Consider the following 26,611-nt stretch of genomic DNA (forward strand, 5'->3'; position numbering starts at 1 on the left):
AAAGAAAGCAACGTAAAAAAAATGGAAAAAAGAAAAAAGAAAATAATTATAGGACAAAAAAAAATTTGGAGAAATGAACAAATTGAGGTATTAATTTTATATTTAAGCCTTATTATTATTACATTTGTTATAAAAGAGTTCTATCATTAATTTTTATTTTCATTGTAACAAGTTAATGTTAATTTTTTTAGATTCTTTATCATTAAAGATTGTTAAAATCATTAGAATTATCTTAATATTCAAAATCTTAATGTTTGAATATGATAAATCGATTTATAGTACAAATCCATTTGAATGAAAATATAATTTCAACTAATGGGAACACTATGCTTCCTTGGAAAGGAAGATTTTGAGAAAAGCATGCAAATGCCTAAAAAGGCTACTGGTAATTTAACTGCAACACTACGTATTCATAAAGTCTTTTAAAAGCTTATGATTTAGCCTTATAGCATTATAAACCAATAGCATCCCACTAAACAAACAACATTCCATAACCATTTCTTCAGTGACATTCTGGGGTGGCATAGGAAGAACCGAAACCAGAAAGCTTTGTTGCGGATATTCCATCTTCCGGCTTTGCTGAACAATCTGCCATGGCATCATATAATTAGAACATTAGAAACAGTCTAATTGCTAGTCTTTCAGTATCGAAAAACAGTGATGCTTAAGCTATATCTAAATCCCTCTATCGATGATGCAACACTGATTCTTTGGAGTTTTTCTATTCGTTATCATTTCCATACAAATTAGATGCAGAACCGGAGATGGTTCCTTGGTTGTGCATTGAAATTATCAAGTTTTCTAATGCTTTCTCGATTTTTCAGAGGAACTTCTAAAGTATCACAGTAGTTCTAAGCCATTTGAATGAGTAAATTAGATGGCGGTGAATCCACTGCATGAGTTTTTACGATTACACCACTGCAGACCGTTTGAATTTTCGGGTTAAAAGCAAGTCAGAAAGTTCATTTCATCCAACTTATAACCTAAACAAGCTAGACTAGAGGTGATCTATTTTACTTGTGCTTCAACTATCCCAGAAGATATTCGGGTCATGAAAGAGCATATAATGACAGTTGAAAGACACCTGTACAAGATGCGTGTGACTGGAAATTATAGAGCAGCCGGCACATCTCTCATGCTCATATTCAAACTGTTTCTCATGGTCCGTCTACCGACTCCTGCATTGCCTTTTTGCATCATGGCAACAAATTCACCATAGTCGATTCTTCCGTCCTGAAATAAAGCAAATGTTGCAAAACAGTTAGAAACTTAATCAACAAACGAACCAAAAGCAAAATAATATTCAAACGAGAACTTGCTTGCCAATACCCCACTGCTTTGTTCTATGTAAATTGACAAGGTCTCATTGATGTCAAATCATACACGAAATTCAAGAACTGTAAACAGTGAGACGGTGAAGTACTCGAAAACTCTACATTATCTTTTAGTAGGAACATGCTCAACTGTATAAGAAAACCATAAAGATCCGAACATCAAGGTAGAAAATGACTTACATTATCTTGATCGACTTCTCGGATTATATCCTCGAGTAAAACATCGGTCATGTTATGCTCAGTACAAGCTTGCTGAAGCTCATCAACCGTAATATAGCCACTATTATCCTTATCAAAATATCGGAATGCTGCAACGAGATGTTCCTCGCGTTCTAGTTTATTGAGGTGAACGGTTGCAGCTATAAATTCACCATAATCGATGGTCCCGCTATTGTCGACATCAGCCTGAGAACAGATCAAATATAAATTAGATGATTGGTTTGCAAACTTGCAATTAAAATTTACCACATGAATATAACATAATAAGCACAACGGCTACATCATTACGCAAAAATTTATCTGCAAACACAAGTGAAGGCAAACATTGACAATCATAATTATTCGTATTACAGTCAGACAAATAAGGCTACTCCATGCTTCTCTGTTAAAATTGAATCTCGAGGGGATGCAAATGCTGCATCCCTCACAAATTAATGAAAACATATAAGCAGGCATTTAAACCAAAGGAACGAGCAACAATACACCATTCACCAAGGAAGAAGAAATGTACGAACGGAACTAGAAAACGAAACACATATTTAGATATCTGCTCCGGAAACAAACTTACTGCATCCATAAGGTCCCGTATCTCTGTATCCTTCAAGGTGGAACCATAACTTCGCAAACCAGCTTTGAGTTCATCAAATGTGATTGCACCGCTGTTATCGGTATCCATAGCCGTAAACATTTCTCGCAAGCCAGCAATCTCCTCCTCGGAGAGGCTTTCAGCTATTACCTGAAAACACAAAAGGATCAGGCCAACATGAACTTCCGTAGTTGTTAAGACTGAACTCTAAACATAGTAAGTACAAGGAGCATCCAGACAGACATAAAAATACTTTAGCAAAAAATAGTGATGTAACGGCTTGATTCTGCTGTATTGACAGGGTAATACCCCTTCATTGATTCAAAGACGACATCGTCTGATTTATTACACATGATCCTATTTACAAGTATAGTTTCTTCCTAATATTACAAGCAAATCTTGAGAATCTTACCCGTAAAGCCATCTTCTTTAATTTATTCATTGCTGAGAATTGTTTGAGGCGAGAAAGTACTGCTGGGTCCAGTGCCTTATCCGGGGCAACCCCATTTTCACAAATCCAAGGATGACCTAAACAATTTGAAAAGAAAATGATGACACAATTTTATCTTCATTAACATCAAACAGATAGTAACCGAGAGTTAATATCAGATCACATACATAATACTTCATGAGCAGTCAGCCGTTCTGAAGGTTGAGAGCATAGCATCTTCTGGATTAGATCCTTTGCGCTATCAGATATTAGGGGCCACGGGTCGGAGTCGAAGTCAACATATCCTTTCAACACAGCATCAAATATTCCTTGTTGTGTTTCTAAACAACAGAGGATGGTTTGTAAGTATATTATACATAGATTTACTTGAGAATCCATCCCGATGCAGAACCAAAAGTATCAAAAAATACCTGCCCAAAACGGTGGCACGCCACTTAGCAATATATAGAGTATAACTCCAGCAGTCCATACATCTGCTTCTGGTCCATAACACTTGAGGAGTACTTCAGGAGCAACATAATATGGGCTTCCAACAACATCGGTAAATACTTCGCCTAAAGTAGCAAACCACACATTATGTTAAACGACTTGAATTTCAAAATGACATCGGTTTCATTATAAACTAAAGGGCTGAAATTAACTCAATAAAGAAACAAATGTTAGCTCTTCAACTATTACGGTCGTGTTCTTCCCGGTAACCATCAATTGGCATTAAGGTAGCATGCATTGAGTTTCAATGTTAGAGGTTAACAATCAGTAAAAGTTAAGAACATTCGAGTGATTACCGGGTTTAAAGAACACCGAGAGCCCAAAATCGATGGCCTTGAGTGAGAAATCATCATCCTTGTTAACCAACAGGAAATTCTCAGGCTTCAAATCTCTATGCATAACCCCAAGTGAATGGCAAGCCTCAACAACACCAACAATGATCTTAGTCAACTCAGCTGCCTTCCTCTCGGTGTAATGCCCTCTCTGGATAATTCTATCAAACAGTTCGCCTCCGGAGCAAAGCTCCATCACGATATGCACAAATAAAGGATCCTCGTACGCGCCTTTGATCGTCACGATATTCTTATGACTAGCCAAATGGTGCATAATCTGAATCTCCCTCCTAACATCCTCCACATCCTCCTTGCAAATCAACTTCCTTTTCGATATCGACTTACAAGCATATTCAATCCCGGTCAAAATCTCGGTACATAAGTAAGTAACCCCAAACTGTCCCTGTCCTAATTTACGGCCTAAAGTGTAAAGCTCAAGGATATTAGGGGTCTTGTGACCTAAAACATACTGAGCTTGGTGATCAATGGCTCTTCTCATGGTGTTAGCTGTCTTTGTGGGGCTAATGGATGGAGCCAAATTGGTATAATCAGAGTTGGAACAAGTTTTTTTGTAGCCCTCAAATTGATTCCCCTTGAAAGATCCACTGCATGTATTGCCCATCAAACAATCAATGTTCTCAAATATAAAACTGAAAAGAAAAGAAAAAGTAAATATTCAATCACCCAAATTTAGAAACTTCAAAAAAAAATCACAAAAATTCATGCGGATACCAGAAATCTAAACAAAACCCATAAACATACATAAACAATATCAAGCCATAGCTATCAAAGAAACTAAGCCAAGCCCAAAACCCAGCAAAAACAATAAATTTTCATATAAAAAAAAGTAGAGAAGATCAAAGTACCAGTTTCAAGTGAAACTTGAAGAAAGGCAAAAAGAAAAGGGAGAGAAACAAAGAAGAAAATGGCTAAAGTGGATAAATATATTTAAATACTAAAATCATATCCATAAGAACTGACAATTAGTGGGTTTTTTATTCTGTATTTTTGCTCTTAATTTTTGAGACGTAGTTGCTTAGAAACATCGGATACTAAGTGCTTAATCAGCTAACTCTTTCTCCCTTCTTTTAAATTTTTTTTTTAAAAGAACTGAACTTTTCTTTTTCTTACAAACATCCATGGTTTATTCCATAAAGCTTTGTAATAAAAATAACCCATTTTTGTTTTCTACTGTTGTTTTTACTACTGCAAAGTTTTCTGGGGTTAATAGCACATTATCTCCTCGAACTGTAACCTGGATTTTAAATTAATCCAAATTTAATAAAGTTCTAATTTAGAGCTTAAAGTATTAGTGTTATATCAATTTGGTTTTTCCATTAATTTTCTCATTAGTTGAGGCATTAATTTCCTATTCGGATTAATTTTAGAGCACGCTAGTTAACGGATGAGATAAAATATAAATTATTCAAGACAAAGCTAGAAATATTATACTAAAAGGGTTAAATTAATTATTAATTTCCGAGAAGGGCCAAAGCCTTTACCTGGTCCCATTGAATTTGTCATTGATTGTAAATATATGTATATCTATCGTATAAACAATTTAAATCTAACATGTTAAAAGAATAGATAGTATCACTAAAATTTAATAGAAAGAATTTTTTTTCCTTTTCTTTTATAATGTGAGATTTAAACAAGTCAAGATATTTTGAAGAATGACATTTTGAAGTTTAGAATTAATTTAAAATTTAAACAATAATTTGAACACTTTTTGTACATTAGTTCCGAAATTTGATAACTTTTTTCAAATTGGCCCATGAATTTGGATTTAGTTCAAGAGTGATGATGTGATATTATGAGATTGTGTCATGTCATTGTCTAAAATTTTAAAATATATAATCTAAAAAATACAAACATATATATATTAAAATTTTAGAAAATTTTCAAGTGCGTGGTACAATCCCAAACTGGTACATCAATCAACATTAGCAAAATCCAAATTCAAAAATTAATTTGTGAAAAGCTGTCAAATTCCAAGATTATGCGTACCAAAAAATAAGATCCAAGGACTAAAATAGACAAAAGTACCAAATTTAGGGACTAAATATTACTTTATCCCAATTTAAAAAGCATGTGCTATAAAAATTTCTAGTGGTGGCGGTGAAGGGCAAAAAGAAACCAGCATTCAAAGGTTTGACCTTTGTCCGAGTTTGATTGAAAATCACCACAACGCTGGAGTTCGTAGTTATATGATTGGTACGTGATTTCACGCGCGAGTAAAAGTTGAATGGGTCTACGACATGTCTAAAGGTTGTTTTGGTCAAAATTTTACAGCACAATTTATGAAAGAGAAAAACAAAATCTAATTTTGGACTCTGTCTTAAACAGTTAAACCACAGTTAAACATCTCAAGCACCTTTGTTTTGAATGGTTAGTCTTTTATTCCATCCTTTGCTTCTTCTGAAATGTCAAAATTTTATCTTGGTCCCTTTATTATGAGTAATTTTAAATTTTAATCTATGTACTTTAGAGTTATTCACGGTTAGCCGGGTTTAACTGTGCCCGTGTATAATACATGGTAGCCAAAACCATTCTAGTACTGATCATACTATTCTGGTCTTGAATCGGGTATCGAGTAGTTTAAATTTTGATCCAATCAAAATTTCAGTATTTTTGGTTGTTTCGGTGTATTCCGATATATTTCAACCAATATTGATATATACCTGTTTGTAACATTTGGTACAAAATTTTAATATTTTAAAATAAATAAATTTTTTATCTTAACTATTTGTACTTTTTTTAATTATATTTAAAAATAATATATATAACTATATTTAAAAATAAAAGTATTTAGTTAAAGTTATTCAATTTAATTAAGGATTTTAAAATTTATCTTTGTATTAATATATTTGTATATAAATTTTGATATATGTCATTGAAGTATATTTGCATAATATATAATATAAAAATATTTTTTTAAATGTCAATAAATCTAAAACGGTACATCAAAATATATCGATACCGATACGTACTATTATTGAAACAAAAACAGCACGTCTATTGAGACGATATTGGCTACTTCAGTATATTATCTTTATCATGCATAAGTGTTTGATCAACCCGCAATATAAGCCTCGAATTTTGACCAATGTCATTTATATTTGTAAATGATTAACTCAAACTTATTTAAATATGCTCATATTATTATTTTTAAAAAATATTATTTTTATTTTATATTTAGAGACTTCATATTTTTTTAAAACATAAATAACTACAGGTATATATATTATTTTATTAAATTTCTAAAACATAAATAACTTAATTTTTTTTACCAAGCTTAAATCAGACTTGAATGTTGGAATCTAAGTACGGATATTATTTTAAATTGGCTTAATTTTTTGTCCAAACTTATTTTTTAGCGTAAAATTTTCATCCAACCCCTTCAAAAAAATTGCACAAGCTTTCAATTTAGACCGGTATTTGGACTAACTAATGACACTGTAAAATAACGGATCAAATTATGTTAATTTAGAATATAAATACTAAATCCCCACTTTGAATGTAATAAAATGACCAAAACCATAATTTGACCAAAATAAAACTACGAATGAAAGAAGTTGCATACCCCAATCAGGAACACAAAGAAGACTGAGGATTCAAATGGCAAATTTTCAGTTTTCAACAGGATCCCCAAAAGTCTATGGATAGAACCTTTTTTTTAAATATTTTCTATTATTTTATTTTCAAATTTCCATTAGCAGCCAAGAAGATCCAAACCCTCTGTTTTTCGTTAGTGGTTTTAGTTTTTTTCCCTTAAGGCTGACTCCCTTTAGGCTGAGCTTAAGTTTATATTTTTCAATTTTAGGTTGTCTGTTTATAAAATAATAAAAATATTTTTATATTAAAATGTATATATTTTATAATTAAATTTGAATGAAACTTTTAACAATAAAACAGATCATTTGAACAAAATTTTTTTAGAAACTAAGATTTAGTTGAACCTAATTTAACATATGATCACCTCTGATCAAAGCTAAGATTCGAGTATAGACAAACATGTTTCTGTTAAGAGCATAGAACCCGTTAATTATTTTGGGCAAAAAATTTATATTAATTTTTTTAAGAAAAATTCACATCATCATTTTAATATGAATAGTTAATGATGTTAATTTTTTGGATTAAATCATGACATCATAAAATAAATGGATCAAACTATATCTAATTAAAATACTGAGACTAAATCTCAATTTTGAGTATAGTATGAGGACCAAAATTACAATTTAACCAAATCGAAAGCACGAGAATGAAGTTTTGCATACCAAATTATGTTTGACTAGTTTACCCTTTTTATTTCCCTATTCATTGACTTTGAGGGACTCAATCAACAACACAAAGAAGACCGAGGATTCAAATGGCAATTTTTCAGTTCCCTACAGGATTCCACAAAAAAAGTATATGATGTCTGAAATAGAATATTTATTTATAATTTAAAATTATTTTATTTTCAGAATTCCCATAGCAGCCAAGAAGATACAAACCAATTTTTTTTGTTTTTTTCAGTGTTTTTAGGTACTTTAGACGGAGTGAGGGGATCAAAGCTAAGATCTGCGTGCATGCATTTAGCCAGAATATGCACATGATTTATTTTTGAATTTTCCTTTTCTTTGAAAAAAAAATTGGACGGGATTCTCAGCCTTTGAAATTATCAATCACATTTTTTAAATTATTCAAATTTGAATTTATAAATTTTGCTAAAAATTTATATCTATTTATTATTCAAAAATTATATGAATATCACTATCCAAATCCAAATCCAAATCCAATACGTTTAACCATCAGATATTCGGAAAAGAAAAAAACCAAAGTTTCCAATCGTTTCAAAAATATCAAAATCTACAAAAATCTCAATTCAAATCCACTAAATTTTTGTTATATATATAAAATCAAACTTATCTGAATATTATTCAAATCCACAAAAATCCAAAAGAAAAAACAAATTCAATATCCATGCCTATTTGAATCCACAATCTCGATTGCCATCCTTATTTGAACTCTCAATCTAGTATTAACAAAGAAGTTGAAAGTAACACCAATCTTTTCCCAGTGACTTGATTGACTAATTATTTTTGAATATTTAGTTAGTAACTTTTGATTTATAAAGTTATTTCTTAAAAATTAGTTTAATCGATTAAACCGTCCCAATCCCGTCAGGAGGAGTAATATCAAAACTTTGTGATGGTAATGGTGATATTTTCATCAGAAGTCCGTCACTGTAAATAGTTGAGTTCTAAATGTTGTTTTTGTCGTGTATTTGTCACTAGTCTGTCACTAATAAGCTATAAATTTCAACTACAGGTGAGAGTAAACCCCCATCAGCAATATTGGCATGAAGAATAAATTTCAAATATGCTTTACGCCTGATCATTTCAACAATATAGGATTAAGGCCTAGTTTAGGAATTCTTCTCAAAAGTGCTTTTGAGAAAAAAAAAAAAACTTTTTTGGGATAAGATAAAATTTCCAGTTTCTGAAAAGAGTGCTTTTGGGACAATTTTTGGCTTAGGAGAAGCACTTTTTCTCTCAAAAAGCAGTTTGTTTAGGAATGTTCTTGTCCCAAAAGTATTTTTTGTCCCAAAGAACTTTTGAAAAGCATTCCTAAACTGGCCCTAAGTAGTTATGAATGATGTCCACTTTGCTTGTTGGATGAGTCATCCAGTTTCAAAAAGTGGCAGGCATTGCCATACCAGGATGCATTACAATCAGAACAAGATGCAATCAAACTTTAAATGCAAGTCCAGCAAGAACCAAGAAGATTTAATCCCCGAAGCAAGGGAAAGTGATAAAGCAAGAATGCTCCCTCACTTTTGGTAACACAATATTGTCAAAACTGCAGATAAAGTAAACTATGAAATATATATATAGCATGAGATCTAATTCTACAGCACTACATTAGCAATTCATTAAAAGTAACAGAAATTAAAGATAACTTCAACCAAATGGGCCTTTTTTTCTTAGAAAAAGTGCCCCTTGGTGCACCATGCATACACATGACCAAATCTACCTCATCTGAAAGGGTAGTGCTTTTGTTTTCTAGCACTACAGCCTAGGTGCACACCTTAACAATATTGATCATACATGTATCAGTTAGGCATTGCTACGGCTGCTGTATAATTTTAGAGGAAAACTCACAAACCTTCTCAATTTGAAAACTACGGCCCACAAGCAAAAACTACATCTGATCTGAAAACATACTTGATACCCTTGGAGACATTTCGAGCTTCATGCAGCATACATTTGTTGCCATGAATGTGTAGGAGAGCCATTCCTTCAGCAGGAGCAACCTGCAGAGTTAATATTACATAAATAAAGGGTATCCCATACCGAGCCATATACCTAATCCGATAGGAACTCAAAAAGACAAAAGTAACATGAAAGGGAAGAAATTTGCCTCCGCTACAATTTCGTTCCATGAATCATAGAAGACAGTTTCTCCTCCAACTAGAGGCTCTGATGCAGAATCCTTCAGGTTGCTCAAGTCACTTTTGCCTTTCATTTCGGGACCACCGATTAAATATATTAATAAAGTATAATGGGTGCGCTTTCCCTCTCCAAGATCAACACTTCCATCAAAATGCCGTCCAAAGCGCTGGCCAACCTTATACCTGAAGTAGAATATTAATTGAATAAAGTGAAAATCAAAGTTCAGGCTTCAATATATACTACAAAGTATATTATTCAGCCTTCAATACACACATCATAACCTTTTATAGTCCAACCAAAGTTACATTTACTCGGACAAAAGTAAGCATGGGTTTAATGGGGGGAAAATGAAGGTACCTGTAAAATCTAATATTGGGATTCAAGCCAACAGCAACCTTCCCCCTAATCTTAATATCAGAGAATAATAGGCTAAGTCCAGACTGCCATATAGTATCAGCAAGTGTAGGATCATAAACAGATAACCGATCATTGTCTCGGTATGCTTCACCTTTAGTTGGACCAAGACTTCCTTGGTGCTCAAAACCAATTGACTCAGCAGTCTTAATAAATGCCTTTGACTCTGCAGATGTGAAGAAATTCTGCACCTGCAAGAATCAATACCATCCACGAATTTCAACAAGATCATTATCCATTGGAGAGTAACTTACATGAACCTGAATTCAAGACAAAATACTTTAATGCTTTATAAACATACAAATCATACTGTTAGCAAGTGTAATTTCCACATTAACCAATTACAAAAGTTTGTAATATTTTGACTAATTGCACAGTTAGAACAATACCCAATTAGGCAAAGTACTACAACTTTTATAATGTTTCTGGGTAACACTAGAGCTGATGGAAAGCTAATATTAAAGGGTTCTTTTTAGAATAGTCCTAGAATTTCACTACCTATATAAGGCACTAGAAAAAAGGAGATAATTTTATTTTTAAAGAATAAAAAAGAAAGCGAAATTCAAGAGAAACGTACGGTGAAGAGATCATTGTCTTGAAGGCGGGTAATGTGGAGATCGAGTTTGGGTTTAAGAGAAGGCCACTTTGCCACTGCTGTTGCTTTCTTGTTATCAGCTGATGTTATGATTCTGCTTCTGTCCACCATTTTTCTCTTCCTTGTTCCTCCCTCCGCCATTGAAGCAGAAACTGCTCTTGACCATGATTTCTAATGTAATACCCAATAAAATAATACTATTTGGATCATGCCCAATCGATAATCCTATATTTAGTCCGCCATCACTTGGCCCAATCTTATAAGATATATTTCTAACTAAACAATATAACAGGTACAAATATTAAATTGAGGTACCAATTTTATGACAACTTCCAGCAGTTTTTCCTCTATTTTTGTGCCTTTAGTAGGTCTAATATTTTCTGCAATTCCAATGGCTTCTTTATGTTTGTATGTTCAAAAAACTAAGATTTTTTAGATTCGATGGGCTAAGATTAGTTTTTTTTTAAGACTTAGATGTCATGGATACCTATTTAGTAGAATATTGTATAACATCCGACTTCTCTGAACTGAACATAAATGAAAAAGTCTCTCTTATGCATACGTAAACATGGTATAGGGTTAAATGAATTATAACAAGTGGATCGGTACCAAACGGATGTATGAAATTAAAATCTATATATCTAGTAGATCCATATAGGCGATCATATAAAGGGGATGATTTTAGATCGAAGCAATTTGATAAATTCCTTCTAAAAGTTCATATCAAAATAGTATTAGTTGATAAGAATTACTTCGGAAACAAAAAAAGTAAAGTCGAATTTTTTTGATTATTCTCTCAATTCAAATAAAATGTAACTGGATCTAGTATGTATGAGTTGGAATCAGAATCTATATGTATAGAATTTATAGTGGGATCTCAAAAAACAAGCAATTTCTGCTAGGCCTTTATCTTTTCTTTTCTTTTTTTGGTTCATTAGGGTTTTTATTAGTTGAAAATTCTAGTTATCTTAGTTGGAATTTGATATATTTATTTCCATCTCAGCAAATAGTTTTTTTTTCCACGATGAATCATGATGTCTTTCTATGGGATCGCAGGCCTCTTTATTAGTTCTTATTTGTGGTACACGATTTTTTGGAATGTAGGCAGTGGTTATGATCGATTCGATAGAAAGGAGGGAATACTATGTATTTTTAGTTGGGGTTTTCCTAGAAAAAATCGTTGCATCTTTCTACGATTCCTTATAAAAGATATTCAGTCCATCAGGATAGAAGTTAAATAGGGTATTTATGCTCGTTGTGTCCTTTATATGGAAATCAGTGGCCAAGGGCCCGTTCCTTTGACTCGTATTGATGAGAACTTAACTTTGCGCGAAATTGAACAAAAACCTACTGAATTGGCCTATTTTTTGCGTGTACCTATTGAAGTCTTTTGAAATGTATATTTACTATCTAAATATGAGTATGTTCTTTGCTTTGGAAAAAATATTTATCAATTCAGTCAGTTATAAGTTAATATCAAAATTTTTAAAAATATACCATGATTTGGTATACCTTCGTATATACTTTTTAAATTTGTTTAATTTTTTTGAATTTATATATATTTGAAATTTTAAGTTTTTTTTAGAATAATTAAAGACGAAAACATGTGACATTCCCCTATTTGTCTACGTGTTATATCTTAATTTAGCCATTTCACCCAATTGTTCAAAAATTAAGTGTTAATCATAAAGATTAATTTGTGTAATAAATCTCAACCTTAAGAACCAATGTGATAAAAAAAAACTTAAGTTCAAGTTGAGAAAAGTTAAGAAATTTAAGGCGAATTTAGTATTAAGATTTAAGCCTCAAATGAAATGTATGGATGAAAAATATATTAAGTAATGAAGGAAGATATTTTTTTTTAGAAAGAAATAAATATACATGATGCATTAATGGTAAAAATACTTGTTGAGTTTTTTTTTTCAATTTCGAAATTGAACAAATTGGTTCCTTTAAAAAAGCAGAGTAATTTAATCTCTTCCAATTTCAAAAGTAAGCAATTAAGGACAATTAATCACGACATTAATATTTTTCATCAATTGTACTTCATTTTGATTGATATAATAAATTTAGCCCTTAAAATTTACACATTATGTCGATTTGGTCTTAATTTAACAAATTTATCCCACAGCATTTATGTAAATGTTGAGGTTGAATTTGTTAAAATTTTTAGAAGTAAGGCCAAAATGACAAAATATATAAACATTGAATGCTAGATTTATTATCATGCTAATCAAAATTATGTACAATTGGTGAAAGACATAAGTATCATGATTAATTTTACTTAATTACTCACTTTTGAAATTGACAAAAATTAAATTAGTCTAGAGGAATTAAGAAATTAAGAGAAATCGGAGGGTTTGTTTATACTTTGAAAGGAAAGTTTTAATTTATTACGTTTGGCTTAAGGGTGTAAAAAGCTATCAATTTTTTTAAAAAAAAAAAGCAATTAAGCCCCTCTTTTTTTTGCACGCAATTAAGCACTTGAACTTTCAAAATACATCAAAAAGATCCTCAAATTTCTTCAAAAAAAAAGCAATTAAGCCCCTATTTTTTTTCAATCAATTGGGTACTTGAACTTTTAAAATGCATCAAAAAGACCTTCAAAAATTTTCAAAAAAGTAATTAAGCCCCTACTCTTATTAAAAATTAGAAAAAAAATTTTAAAAAATTAAAAATAATAAATTTTAGAAAAATTATTAAATTTTAATATAAATTTAAAATTTATTAAAAATTAGAATTTTTTTTATAAAATTTATAAAAATCATAAAAAAATTAATGACCAATAGTTTTTTTTCAATTAAATTCATCACATGTCGCAACACATGACATGTGGCAAAAAATGATAAAAAAATAAAATCAATAAAAATTATAAAAAAAAAATTGTAAAATGCTTTTTTTGGTACGATAAATTTTATAAAAAAATTTACGAAATTTATATTTCTTTATATTTTGTATTTTATAAAATTTTATAATTTTTTTATATTCATATTTTATAATTTTTTAATATTGTTATAAAATTTTATATTTTTTTACTATTTTTATATTTTTTTCTAATTTTTAATAAAAGTAGGGGCTTAATTGCTTTTTTTGAAAAAATTGAAGGTCTTTTTAATACATTTTAAAAGTTCAAGTACTCAATTGAGTGAAAAAATATATAAACTTAATTATTTTTTTTAATTTTAAGAATTTTTTAGACCCTTAAAACCATATTTAGTAACATGACAAAGCTAGATTATTTAAGTATCAAATCAACTTCATTTGTCCCCTAAACACAATTTCTTTTTCTTTTGGTCAAAATATTCTAATTATAAAATAAGATGCTAATTTCTCATAACCCACTCAAGTCATTTCAAGATTTGATTTAGGGTAAGTTTGGATGGGCGGTGCGTTTACCTGTGGTTAGTGTAAAAACAGCGGTGGCGGTGAGATTAGATACTGTAGCGATACTGTAGCGTGAGACAAAAAGTAAGCTAAACGCACCGCACCGCACCCAATCGCCCATCCAAACCCGTCCTTAGATTTTTTCAAGAAAAAACAAACCTCATATATCAAATCCATTCCCAAAAAGTAAAATAATAATAATAATTTATTTAGAAAATATTTTTACAACTATTGAATTTTACTATTGATTTATTTATTTTAATGTTTCTTTTTGTTCCTATATTTTTTTATTTTTGAAATTTTGATGATAACTCTGACCGTAGTTGTTTAGTATGTTAAATTTAATTATGCTATTTCTAAAATTTTATGTAATAAACATGTTATTTTATGTGTAATGTTATCTTAACTTATTATTTTTATATGATATCTATAAATAAAGATAGGTAATTTTAATTAATTGATTTAATGGCTATCATCTTAAGAATGAAATTTCAAAATTTGAAATGTATATGAACTAAAAATAATCAAAATGGAGAACATGTATTCAATCCACAACTTTGCATAACACGAGACTAATATCAGAATTTAACTTAATGGATTTATTTGCTTCTGTTTAGTTTAAGATTGGAATTTTAAAATTCAAAAAGTACAAAGATTGAAATTGACTAAATTAAAAATAAGGACTAAATTCGCTACTTATACATAATGTAACAAATTTTGGCTTTTTAAAACTTTGTTTGAAAAAAAAAGTTATAGTTATTTGGTGGACACATCGTTTTTCTACTAGAACCGGTACATATCGGTACTGATCTATTTCAGTGCACTGTTTCAAATTTACCAATGTTTTTAGAAAAATGCTTATAAAATATTTAAATATATCAAATTAATTATATTAAATAATTTCAAAAATAAATATATACATATATATATTAATTGATTATATAAAATACTCATCAATAAACTTCACAAATAAAATTTAATTATTTAACAAATCTAAAGTAAATAATGAAAAAAAAACATTCATGCATTAAACAACAAAATTATCGACAACATTAATTAAAAATGTATATACAATAAGATCATTTCATACTAAATATATATAAAATGAAAATTTAATAAAAACATACATGTAAAATTGGATTCGTGTAGCTTTTAGAAATTTTATATATATATTTTAGTTTGTTTGTTATGTAAATTTTCTAACTTTTCATTATTTATTAATTTTATACTTTAAATTTTAAAGTTGCTACTTTAACTTGGTTAAAGTTTAAATTTGATTAATAAAAAAGTTTAAAGTTTGTAAAATTATTATTATTTTATCAATTCTTTAACATTATTCATGCATCAACATGTGTGCAATGTGTTAGCCAGTGTAATCGAAATCGACCAAAACAAGCTGGTACAATCAATACAGACTAAAATTTACACTGGTGCGAAAAAAAAAAGTGGTTGCTTTGATTTATTACTAAAATGGTGTGTACCGGCTGGTGCAACTAGAACCGATGTGAAACCAACTACATATAGCTATTCAAATAAATGAAAAAGATCTTACAAATTAGTTGAATGACTATAGTAGTCAATTTCATATTGGTATTAGTCGTACCAGTTGTTACGCTTTGGACGAAGTCAAAAAAAAAATTGGGGGTTAAAATTAAATTATATATTTTATTAGAGTTAAAATGTAATTTCATCATTTTATTAACTTAAATTTTTATAACTTTTAAAAGGCTAAATCAGAATTTTATCATTTTGGGAGCTAAAATGCAATTTTATATTACTAACTTATAATTTTATAAATTTTAAAGGGTTAAAAAATGTGATTTCCCATTGTAAGGGTTGAGGACCCTACTACTCTGGTTGAAAAAATCAGTTTAGAAAATTGTTTTTAGTCACAGGAGAAGTTTAAAACTTTTGAAAACCGAGCCCATTTTTTATATTTATAGCAATAAACTTTTTCTTGAAAAGTACTTGTGCTTTGTTCAAGATGGATTTAAATCATTCTCAGCTTTCAACCAAACGACCTTCTCAGCTATCCTCGAATCTTGAATAGAGTCAAGTGTGGGTTTGAGCAACACGAACCAAATACAGAACCAGAAACGATTTATTACTTTTAGTAGGAAAGTAATCTTCTCAAATAGAAACAGATAGAAATTATTATTCCCAACAATCAGAATTTATAAATTCTCATTACTTTCTAGCAGAATAATAATATATAAAAATTGTTTGTAAAATTTATGTAAATAGCTCTACTAATGCCATCTATTTATAGGGAGGGATAGGAGAATCTTGGTTAAATAAGTATAACACAAATAATATTTATATAATAGAAAAACAGTTTTCTAGTCTAACTAAAAGAGGGGGGACACACCCTCTTACATGTTTATGTGAAGCAAATTAGGCCTCTCATGTATTGGATTAAATTATATGTGTTTTTTGGACTTTTGACTCGACACTTTATAATTTAATCATACCCTATATTTATTTTCTATTTCCTAAAATAATATTAATTAATTTAATTAATCAAAATAATTAAATTAATTTTCTAATTAAATAATTTTCTTAACCCAGTTCTAATTCCATTAAATGCATGAAAATTTTACCATAAAAGAATCTATGAGAAAATATATTTAATTTCCATATTCAATGGATTCATAATGAATAATTAATTTAATTTAATTTTTGAACTTCAATTATTCAATTATAATTAATTATTTAATAATTCAAAATTCTTAAATTAATTCATAAGTCATTTTTATACTTGGTAAGAAAACACATTCATTTGTAAATGCGATCTATTTCTCTAACTTCATCATTTCTATTCATTTTTGTTCATTTGATTCTACATGCAATTTATTTTTTGTTTCAACAAGCTAGCGGAGAGATTAATTAGACATATGTAATTAGGGTTCAAATAATTTATAATTAAATTTCAGTTTTTCGCCTATTAATTATGAATTTATTTAGTCACGAAGTCTATCACGACTGAGCTCTTCCTAATTACATAGCATTACGAAAGATACTTAATTAATGCTCGTCCAATGACCTTGTCATATGTTACCCTCATAAGATATCTTTAATCTATTTGGGATAAATTCGTTCACCCAACATGATCCTATTTTATGTCATAGTAAATATTACATCTTTCTTCATGAAAAGTCAACTATTATCAAATAGTAATCAAGTCATTTATCACAAAAACAAACAACCCGTGACTACATTTACTTTTCATCTATCATGTAATCCCAATGAAAGGATACTATTTACCATTTAGTTGGGCTATGAATTTGATTATTGTGAATGATGCTACATACTGCAGAAATCGTATATCCAATACACTAACTTTCAATTCCTTGTTTATTTGAATTCAGACTTATACTTACATCAAAGTATATGTGTCACGCATACATAATCCATCATCCACTCAGGATTAAGGTATGTTAAATTATTAACATAACAAGTGAATAAATTCATAAACAAATCTAGAATCTATTCTACTTGGGTCATGTCTAATGTATTGTCTGTTCAGTCAGCCACATCTATCTCTTTATTTTCTGGGAGTCATCTAGTCTGATGCTCAAGATAAAGCATCTCCTCAATTGGGTTTGATGGAAGGGATAGTAGTCTTTTAATCAGTTTGCTCATTTTCAATTAAACTAAGGACATGTTTAGATTTATCTACTAATACAAGTTGTCTTTCTGTATTATGATCCAACCACGTAATACCGCTTAGTATTAGTTAAACATTAGATAACCAATGAGTCAATATTTGTTTTCACTTTACTTTGCCTGCAAAAAATATTTGAGGACAATATATAAAGGATATTAATATAATTAATAAATATTTTATTAAACTAATTTGTTCAAAAATAAAAGTGTATATAGACGAAAAAACTACACTTAGTGTCGAAACCTTTTTAAAATCGACTTTTGGTTTTAAAACAAATGAAAAATGGGAGTCACCACGAATCCTTTTTATTTAAGTGTGATCGGATCACCTCATAATTCAATAATTTTAATAAAAGTTTAAATTTACTAAAACGATGATTCTTGGTCTACAAAATCTAGAAAACGGGTTCGGGAGTAGGTTGCGAACGAGGAAGGATTAGCACCCTTGTAACGCCTAAAATTGGTACCTAGTTGACTAATTAAAGTCTTAGTGTCGTGAATCGAAAATTTGAAAAATTTTAAAATACGATTCTCTTTATATTAAGGCACTATCTAACTAAAATAATTTTCGCGAAAATGGGTCATTTCAAGTTAATCGAGAAAAAGGATCGAGTCTTGTAAGTTAGGACACCATGCCTTAAATCCTCGAGAACGAACACTAAAATCTTATTTTTATTTATTTTAAGATAGATATTGGACCATCTCGGTTTTAAAAGGAAGCCATATCTCGTAAGTTAGGAACACGACCTTTCTAATTTCAAAATAATGAATATTTATCTCGTTTTAAAAAATTTCCTTTTTGTGCCTTGTGCAAAAACTAATGTAATAGTTAAATTAATGTACATTTAACTTGTTTAGGCATTAGGTAAATGAATGAATATATAACGACATAGTAATTAACAAAATAAAACAAAGTTGTGATGAAATGATATCAGAATAATAAATAAATAAATAAAAGCTAAAAATGTCATGCTTAGCAATAATGCTAACGCGGCATCAATTTGTGGTAATAATTAAAAAATACGCATAATAAAATATAAAAGTATAATAGTAATAATAAATCATGATACTAATATGCATAATAGAATAATAATAATAATGAAAATAATAATAATAATAATAAATAATCTAATTTTTTTTGAAAGTAAAAATAAATAAATAAATAACTAATAAATAATAGAATAATAATAACAATAATAAAGGCAAAAAAAGAAAATAAAAATGCACAATAAATACAAAAACAAACCAAATTTTAAAAAAAAGAAATGATAAGTAAATAAATAAAATAAAAAAATACATAAAAATAAAAATCTAGACAGGGCCGAAATTAAATAAAAGTATTGAATTGAAATTAAAGTGAAATTAAGAGTCTAAATCATAATAAAATAAGTTCATGAATATAAGAGGGACTAAATTGAAACCTAAATAAAATTTTAAGGGAGAAATCGAGATAAAAATAAAATAAAGGACTAAATTGTAACGCACTAAAAAAGAATAGGAGCTGAAAGGGAAAATATCCCGACCTTCCTTATGCGCACCGTTTTAAAGGATCAAAATAAAAAAAATAAAAATTAAATCGGATAAATTAAAAAAAACACAAATAGGACTATATTGCAAAGTGTGTAAAAAGCGGAAGAATCAAAAGTGCAATTAGACCCCCTTAAAGCAAAACACGCGGATCCTAGGTTGGGCGGGTCAAATCGGGTCGGCCAAAACGACATTGTTTTGGGGCTAAAGGCAATAGGCCAAAATGGCGTCGTTTCTAGGCCCTATTTAAATAAAAAAAAATCAAAAAAATCATTTCACCCCTTTTTAGAAAAGAAACAGAAAATTCCTCCTCATTTTCTCTCAACAGCCCTCTCAGGCCAGCCACCGAGCCACCGTGGCGGCCACTGGTCGCCAGTGACGGTGCCGCCATCCACAGTGGCCGGAAACAGAAAAATTTCCCCTTTTTCTCCGGTGACCGAAACAGGTAAGCCTTCTCCTTTTTTATGTTGTTTTATTACATATATATGTAAAAAGAAAAAACAGATTCGAAAAAAATAAAATCACTTTTTTAGAGTTTTTTTATTCGATTACTCTTTTTTTTTCGATTTCGATTTCTCTTTTTTCTTTTTTAGGGTTTTGAAAAAATAAAATATAAAATATAATAAAAACTACCATTTTTTTAACTTGATTTTTTTGGTATTTCTCTGTTCGATTTTCCCTCCAAAAAAAGAGTTACATTGGTTGTTGTGGCTTTATAGCCGATTTACAAACACTGTTTTTGCTATTATTTTTCTTGCGTGTTTGCTTCTTATTTGCAGGGAGTGGTTGGCGTAGTTGGTGGTGGTAGAGGTAGCGGCAACAGGGTGCAGCATAGGGACGTACGGCGCCTGGGCTAAGGGGCTAGGGTTTCTTTTTCTGTTTAGGTATTATCGGATAGGTTTTTCTGATTTGGGCCATATTGGGCCATTATTTATTATTATTATTATTTTGGGCTTGTAACTGGACTTTAATATTGGATTTTTGGTTTTTTTTTGTTTTATTAGTCTGTGATTTGGGCCCGGGCAAAATAGGCCCACTACAGTTGCCCCTCTTTGCTCATTGACGTGTAACGGGAATGGAGCAAAGGCTTTAAAAATGACCAATTTTGTTTGGTCTTGCTCGACTTCTTTGGTGCTCCTCTTCTTTAAGTAGCCTTGTTCTAACCCACTACAACTTCAGAGGTATAGGGTTTGTCGCTTCAATCTGCTCCATTTGCAACTTAAGATTTGTAACTTGTGGCCTTAATCCGTTCCACTGCGACTTCGGAGAAATAAGGTTCGCATCTTCAATCTACTCCACTACAACTTTAAGGAGATAAGATTTGTAATTTGTAGCCTTAATCTGTTCTACTGCAACTTCAGGGAAATAAGATTCGCATCTTCAATCTGCTCCACTACATCTTCAGAGAGATAAGATTTGCTATCTTCAATCTGCTCCACTGCAACTTTAGGGAGATAGATTTGTAACTTATACAGATTTGTAACTTGTAGTTTTAATCTGTTCTACTGCAACTTTAAGGAAATACGGTTCTCATATTCAATCTACTTCACTACATCTTTAGAGAGATAAGATTTGCTATCTTCAATCTGCTCCACTTTAACTTTAGGGAGATAAGATTTGTAACTTGTAGCTTTAATCTGTTCCACTGCAACTTCAGGGAAATAAGATTTGCATATTCAATTTGCTCCACTGTAACTTCAAGGAGATAAGATTTGTGGTTTTGACATGCTCTACTGCAACTCTAGAGAGATAAGATTTGTAGCTTTAATCTACTCTACTGCAACTTCAGAGAGATAAGATTTGCCATTTTCAATTTGCTCCACTGCAACTTTAGGGAGATAAGGTTTGTAGCTTTAACCTGCTCAACTGCAACTTCAAAGAGATAAAATTTGCTATTTTCAATCTGCTCCACTGCAACTTTAGGGAGATAAAATTTGTTATCCTCAATCTGCTCCACTACAACTTTAGGGAGATAAGATTTGTGGCTTTAATCTACTCCACTGCAACTTCAAAGAGATAAAAACCTATAGCTTTAATCTGCTCTACTGGAACTTTAGAGAGATAAGATTTCCTATCTTCAATCTGCTCCACTGCAACTTCAGAGAAAGAAATTTTGTTATCCTCAATCTGCTCCACTACAACTTCAAGGAGATAAGATTTTTGGCTTTAATCTACTCCACTACAACTTCAGGGAGATAAAGATTTGTAGCTTTAATCTACTCTACTGTAACTTCAGAGAGATAAGATTTGCTATTTTCAATCTGCTCCACTGCAACTTCAGGGAGATAATATTTGTAACTTGAATCTGTTCTACTGCAACTTCAGAGAAATAAGATTTGTAGCTTTAATCTACTTTACTGTAATTTCAAAGAGATAAGATTTGCTATTTTTAATCTACTCCACTACAACTTCAGGGAGATAAGATTTATGGCTCAATCTACTGCATTGCAACTTCAGGGAGATAAGATTTGTAACTTGATTTAATCGACCCATTGTAACTTCAGAGGTATAGGATTTGTCGCTTTAATATGCTTCTCTGCAACTTCAAGGAGATAAGATTTGTTATCTTTAACCTGCTCCATTACAACTTCAGAGAGATAAAGTTTGTAGCTTTAATCTGCTCTACTGCAACTTCAAAGAGATAAGGTTTGCTATCTTCAATATGCTCCACTGCAACTTCAGAGAGATAAGATTTGCCACGATTACTTCAAATCCGTCTCACTACAACTTCAGGGGTATAGAATTTGTGGTTTCACTAATCTGTTACACCGTTCTCTAGGGAACATGACCTGTAGAATCCATTTTATAGGCTTATATTTATGTCAAGCAATTAGGATGTTATGATCAGAATGAATCAAATGCTCCTAACTAGATGTGTATGAATGATATTTTCATGAATGCAGAATGTCATTTTTCAAGAATGATCCCATTTTTAATGCTTAGATTGTCATTGCTCATTGTTCATCAAGGTTCTATCACTGACGTATTACCATGCCTTCTTGTTCAGATTTGGTATCTTTGACAGAAACCCGCAAAAATAATTACAATTTAAACTATTTGTTCCCAAACGTTTCCAACTCTTAGATTTGGTCAGTTCTGACTAGTGATCCTGTTTTAGGTCCTTGTACTATTTAGAAAACCTCTCAGAGCAATATGCAGAAATCCTTTTACTTGAATATTATTTGTCCATTAATCGTTATTTCAATGAAAAATACTTGAAAAAGATCGTAATAATGGACAATATTAAAATATTTTGGAAGCAGAGCTTGAAATGAATAGATTAATCAAAGAAAGTAAATGTTACAAAATGAGTAAAATGAAAATAGGTTCTCCAAATATCGCAGCATGAGTTTCTCTGCACAAACTTCTTAAGGATCATTTTGAGCTTGATATGTGTTTAGGAGATCTAGAGTACTTTTTTTATGCCCTAAGGTGTAAAGTTTCTCATCGTTATTTCTAAGAGGATAAGACTACCACATGTCCCATCCTCGATCAAAATTTGAGTTGCCCTTTCCTGGGTTTTCAACTCAAAACCTCATTGGTCTTAAGGCGCCCTTTGCGGATTTTCGCCTTAGCCTCTCCCTTTTTTTCTTTTTAGGTGAAGTACTTCTTAACTGAGTCTGAATTCATAAGATTAGACAAGTTCTTGCCATCCATCTTGGTCAAAATCAGCTTCCTCCAGAAATTGCCTTCTTTACCACATAAAGTCCTTTCTAGTTTGGCATCCAATTTCCAATGAAGTCCTTTTGTATGGAAAGGATCTTTTCCAATACCAGGTCCCCCTTATGGAATTCTCTAGGGCGAACCTTTTTTTCATAGGCTCGCATCATTTATTTTTGGTACACCTGACTATGAAGGATAACTTTTAACCTCTTCTCTTCAATCAAGTTCAGCTAATCATATCGGGATTAGATCCATTCTTTTTTATCTAACTTTAATTTAGAAAATACTCAGAGAGAAGGAATCTCGACTTCAATAAGCAAAATTGCCTTCATTCCATAAACTAATGAGAAAAGTGTTCCCCGGTGGAGGTCCTGATAGACGTTCGATAAGCATAGAGAGTAAATGGTAACTTCTTATACCAATTTTTATAAGTCTCAGTCATTTTCCCCATGATCTTTTTAATGTTCTTATTGGCTGCCTCCACCGCACCATTCATTTTTGGGCGATATGGTGACGAGTTATGGTGTTTGATCTTGAATTGACTACAAACCTCCGCTATCGTGTTGTTGTTCAAATTCAATGCATTGTTAGATGTAATCCTTTCTGGCATCCCATACCAACATATGATTTCTTTTTTCAAAAATTTACTAACTGCCGACTTCGTGACATTGGCGTAAGAAGTGGCCTCTACCCACTTGCTGAAGTAATCAATGACTACGAAGATGAATCGATGCCCATTGGAAGCTTTTGGTGAGATTAGCCCAATAACATCCATACCCCACATAGAGAAAAGTCATGGGGAAGTCATAACATGAAGAAGTGAATGAGGCACGTGAATTTGGCACTTATGACATCTCTTGGCATAATTGATACAATCCCCTTCCATGGTAGACCAATAATACCCAAATCTCATGATTTGTCTGGCCATTGTAAAACCATTAGCATGTATTCCACAAATGCCCTCGTAGACTTCTTCTAAAATCTTCTTGGCCTCAACGACGTCCACATATCTTAGTAGCACCTAATCCTTTCTTCTTTTATATAGGATTTCCCCATCTAAGACATAGTCATTGGCCAGTCTCCTCAGCATCATTTTGTCATTCCCAATTGTCTGATCAGGGTGTTCACGATTCTTTACATATCGTAGTATATCGTGGTACCAAGGGTGATCATCTTTTTTTTATTCTTCTTCGATGTTATAACAATGAGCTAAAGCCTTATAAATACTCATCTGGATATGTTTTACATCCTCTTGTTTGTTTATTTTGACCATGGAAGCTAAAGTAGCTAAGGCATCAACCATCTAATTTTCATCTCGCGGAAGGTAGCAAAAGGTGATGTCGTCAAACTCTTTGATTAACTCTAGGACTAGCATTCTATACTCGATCAACTTGGGATCTTTTGTCTCTCATTCACCTTTGAGTTGATAGATCACTAGTGCAGAATCCCCATATACCTCCAGTACTTTGATCTTATGTTCTATGGTTGCACGGATACCCATGATGCATGCTTCATATTCTTCCATATTGTTCGTGCAATCAAAATCTAATTTATTAGTGAAGGGATAATGATCTCCGCTTAGGGATACCAGGATTACCTCAATTCCGTTACCCACAGTGTTTGAAGCCCCATCAAAATTTAGTTTCCAATGATGTTCTCTTTGAGCACCTTCTTTAGTAGTCACAACATACATCAAATCTTCATTTGAAAAATCAAAGTTTAGAGGCTCGTAACCTTCTAGAGCTCTACTCGCTAAAAAATCTGCTATTGCACTCTCTTTTACTGCCTTCTGGTTCACATAGCCTATATCAAATTCAGAAAGTAAAATTTACACTGGGTCATTCTTCCATTTAAAGCAATCGACTCCATCATGTACTTTAGAGGGCCTATTTTTAAGATGAGCCAAGTTTATGGTACAACATGTACTGTCTTAGTCTCTGGGTTATCCAGATCAATGCGCAACATAACTTCTCAATTGGTGAATATCTTGTCTCACACTGAGGGAACTTCTTATTGAGGTAGTATATTTCTATTTTTTTTCCTGACTCATCGTGTTGGCCAAGCACACATCCCATAAAATTCTCAAATACTACCAAATATAGTATTAGTGGCTTATTTGGACTAGGTGGCACCAGTACTGGGGTATTGGACAAGTAATGTTTGACTTTGTCGAAAGTCTTTTGGCATTCTTTATCCCATACACCTAGATTATGTTTCTTAAGAAGACGGAATATGAGGTCACATTTCTCGGTTAATTGTAAAATGAGTCAGACGATGTAATTTAATCTCCCTAATAAACCCCAGACCTCTTTTTGAGTGCACGGCGAAGGCAACTCTTGTATAACCTTGACTTTGTCTGGGTCGATTTTGATCCCCTTTTCGCTGACACGAATCCTAGAAATTTTCCCGACCTAGCCCCGAAGGTATATTTTGCTGGATTGAGCTTTAGCTGAAATTTTCTCAACCTAAAAAACAATTTCCTCAAGACTTGTATATGTTCTTTTTATGTTTGGGATTTTGCGATCATATTATCGACATAAACCTCAATTTCTTTGTGCATTATATCATGAAATAAGGTTACCATGGCTATTTGATAAGTCGCTTCTGCATTTTTCAATCCGAATGACATCACTTTACAGTAAAATGTTCCCCACATGGTTACAAAAAATGGTATTTTCCATGTCTTCAGGATGCATCTTTATTTGGTTGTAACCAGAGAAGCCATCCATGAAAGAAAACAGTGAACAACCTGTTGTATTGTCTACTAAGGTGCCGATATGAGGCGACGGGAAATTTTCTTTTAGGCTAGCTTTGTTTAAATCCCTGTAGTCTACACACATTCGTATTTTCTCATATTTTTAGGGACAACTTGGCTACCCACTTTGAGTATTTAACCACTTGTAGGAAACCAGCATAAAATTACTTCTTGACCTCTTCTTTTATTTTTAACAAGATGTCAAGCTTCATCCTTCGAAGTTTCTGTTGAAGCGGCTTGCATTCTTCTTTTACGGGAAGTCGATGTACCACAATATCAGTACTTAGACCAGGTATGTCTTGATACGACCATGCGAAGACATCTTTGAATTCTTTAAGTAACTCAATGAGGTCTCACTTTATCTTTCGGTGATGCAAGCTCCGATCCTCACTTCTTTCTTTTCTTGTCCGTCTCCTAATTCACAATTTCTATGGACTCTTTGTGATGTAAAATATGTTTCTCCTCTTGTTTTACCATCATTAACAAATCAGGAGATAAGTTACAATCTCAGTCATCTTCAAAGTCTTGAGGTTCCTCTAGACACATATCTTGCTCAAAAGGAGATTTTGAATCAGTAACAACGTCGCTCATATCATTGATATCTGGAGACCTGTTATAGGAACGAAGGAAGACCCACAGAACAAATGAATCTAAGAATAATTATCTGTGTGGTATGAGTATGAATGAAATGGAAAGAATAAAAGAATGTTTGCCAAAATGAGACACAAAGATGTATTTTATTAAAATAAAGATAATGGA

At 31.4% G+C, this 26,611-nt stretch overlaps 2 protein-coding genes across 6 annotated transcripts; both read right to left on the reverse strand.

The window, feature by feature from the left end:
- Positions 1 to 232: 232 nt before the first annotated feature.
- On the reverse strand, positions 233 to 4,619 carry LOC107920434 (calcium-dependent protein kinase 4). Of its 5 annotated transcripts, none has more exons than XM_016850162.2 (9): positions 4,278 to 4,619; positions 3,376 to 4,016; positions 3,001 to 3,144; positions 2,758 to 2,910; positions 2,552 to 2,667; positions 2,122 to 2,289; positions 1,515 to 1,739; positions 1,085 to 1,233; positions 233 to 588 (listed from the first exon to the last, which is right to left on the reverse strand). In XM_016850162.2, the coding sequence occupies exons 2-8, from the start codon at positions 3,908 to 3,910 to the stop codon at positions 1,111 to 1,113; spliced, it is 1,464 nt and encodes a 487-aa protein (XP_016705651.1). In that variant the 5' UTR covers positions 3,911 to 4,016; positions 4,278 to 4,619; the 3' UTR covers positions 233 to 588; positions 1,085 to 1,110. The 5 variants fall into 5 exon arrangements, with proteins under 5 accessions (XP_016705651.1, XP_016705650.1, XP_040966103.1 ...); XM_016850161.2 differs by having other exon boundaries at positions 3,376 to 4,061; positions 4,278 to 4,559; XM_041110169.1 differs by having other exon boundaries at positions 3,376 to 4,061; positions 4,174 to 4,548.
- A 4,643-nt stretch (positions 4,620 to 9,262) lies between these two features.
- LOC107918597 (uncharacterized) lies at positions 9,263 to 11,188 on the reverse strand. Its single transcript, XM_016848188.2, has 4 exons — positions 10,840 to 11,188; positions 10,206 to 10,453; positions 9,817 to 10,030; positions 9,263 to 9,709 (listed from the first exon to the last, which is right to left on the reverse strand). Exons 1-4 carry the CDS (start codon positions 10,996 to 10,998, stop codon positions 9,578 to 9,580), a joined length of 753 nt encoding a protein of 250 aa, XP_016703677.2. The 5' UTR covers positions 10,999 to 11,188; the 3' UTR covers positions 9,263 to 9,577.
- Positions 11,189 to 26,611: the final 15,423 nt, after the last annotated feature.

The sequence above is a fragment of the Gossypium hirsutum genome, chromosome D13 (genome assembly GCF_007990345.1).
Source record: "Gossypium hirsutum isolate 1008001.06 chromosome D13, Gossypium_hirsutum_v2.1, whole genome shotgun sequence".
NCBI classification, from domain to species: domain Eukaryota; kingdom Viridiplantae; phylum Streptophyta; class Magnoliopsida; order Malvales; family Malvaceae; genus Gossypium; species Gossypium hirsutum.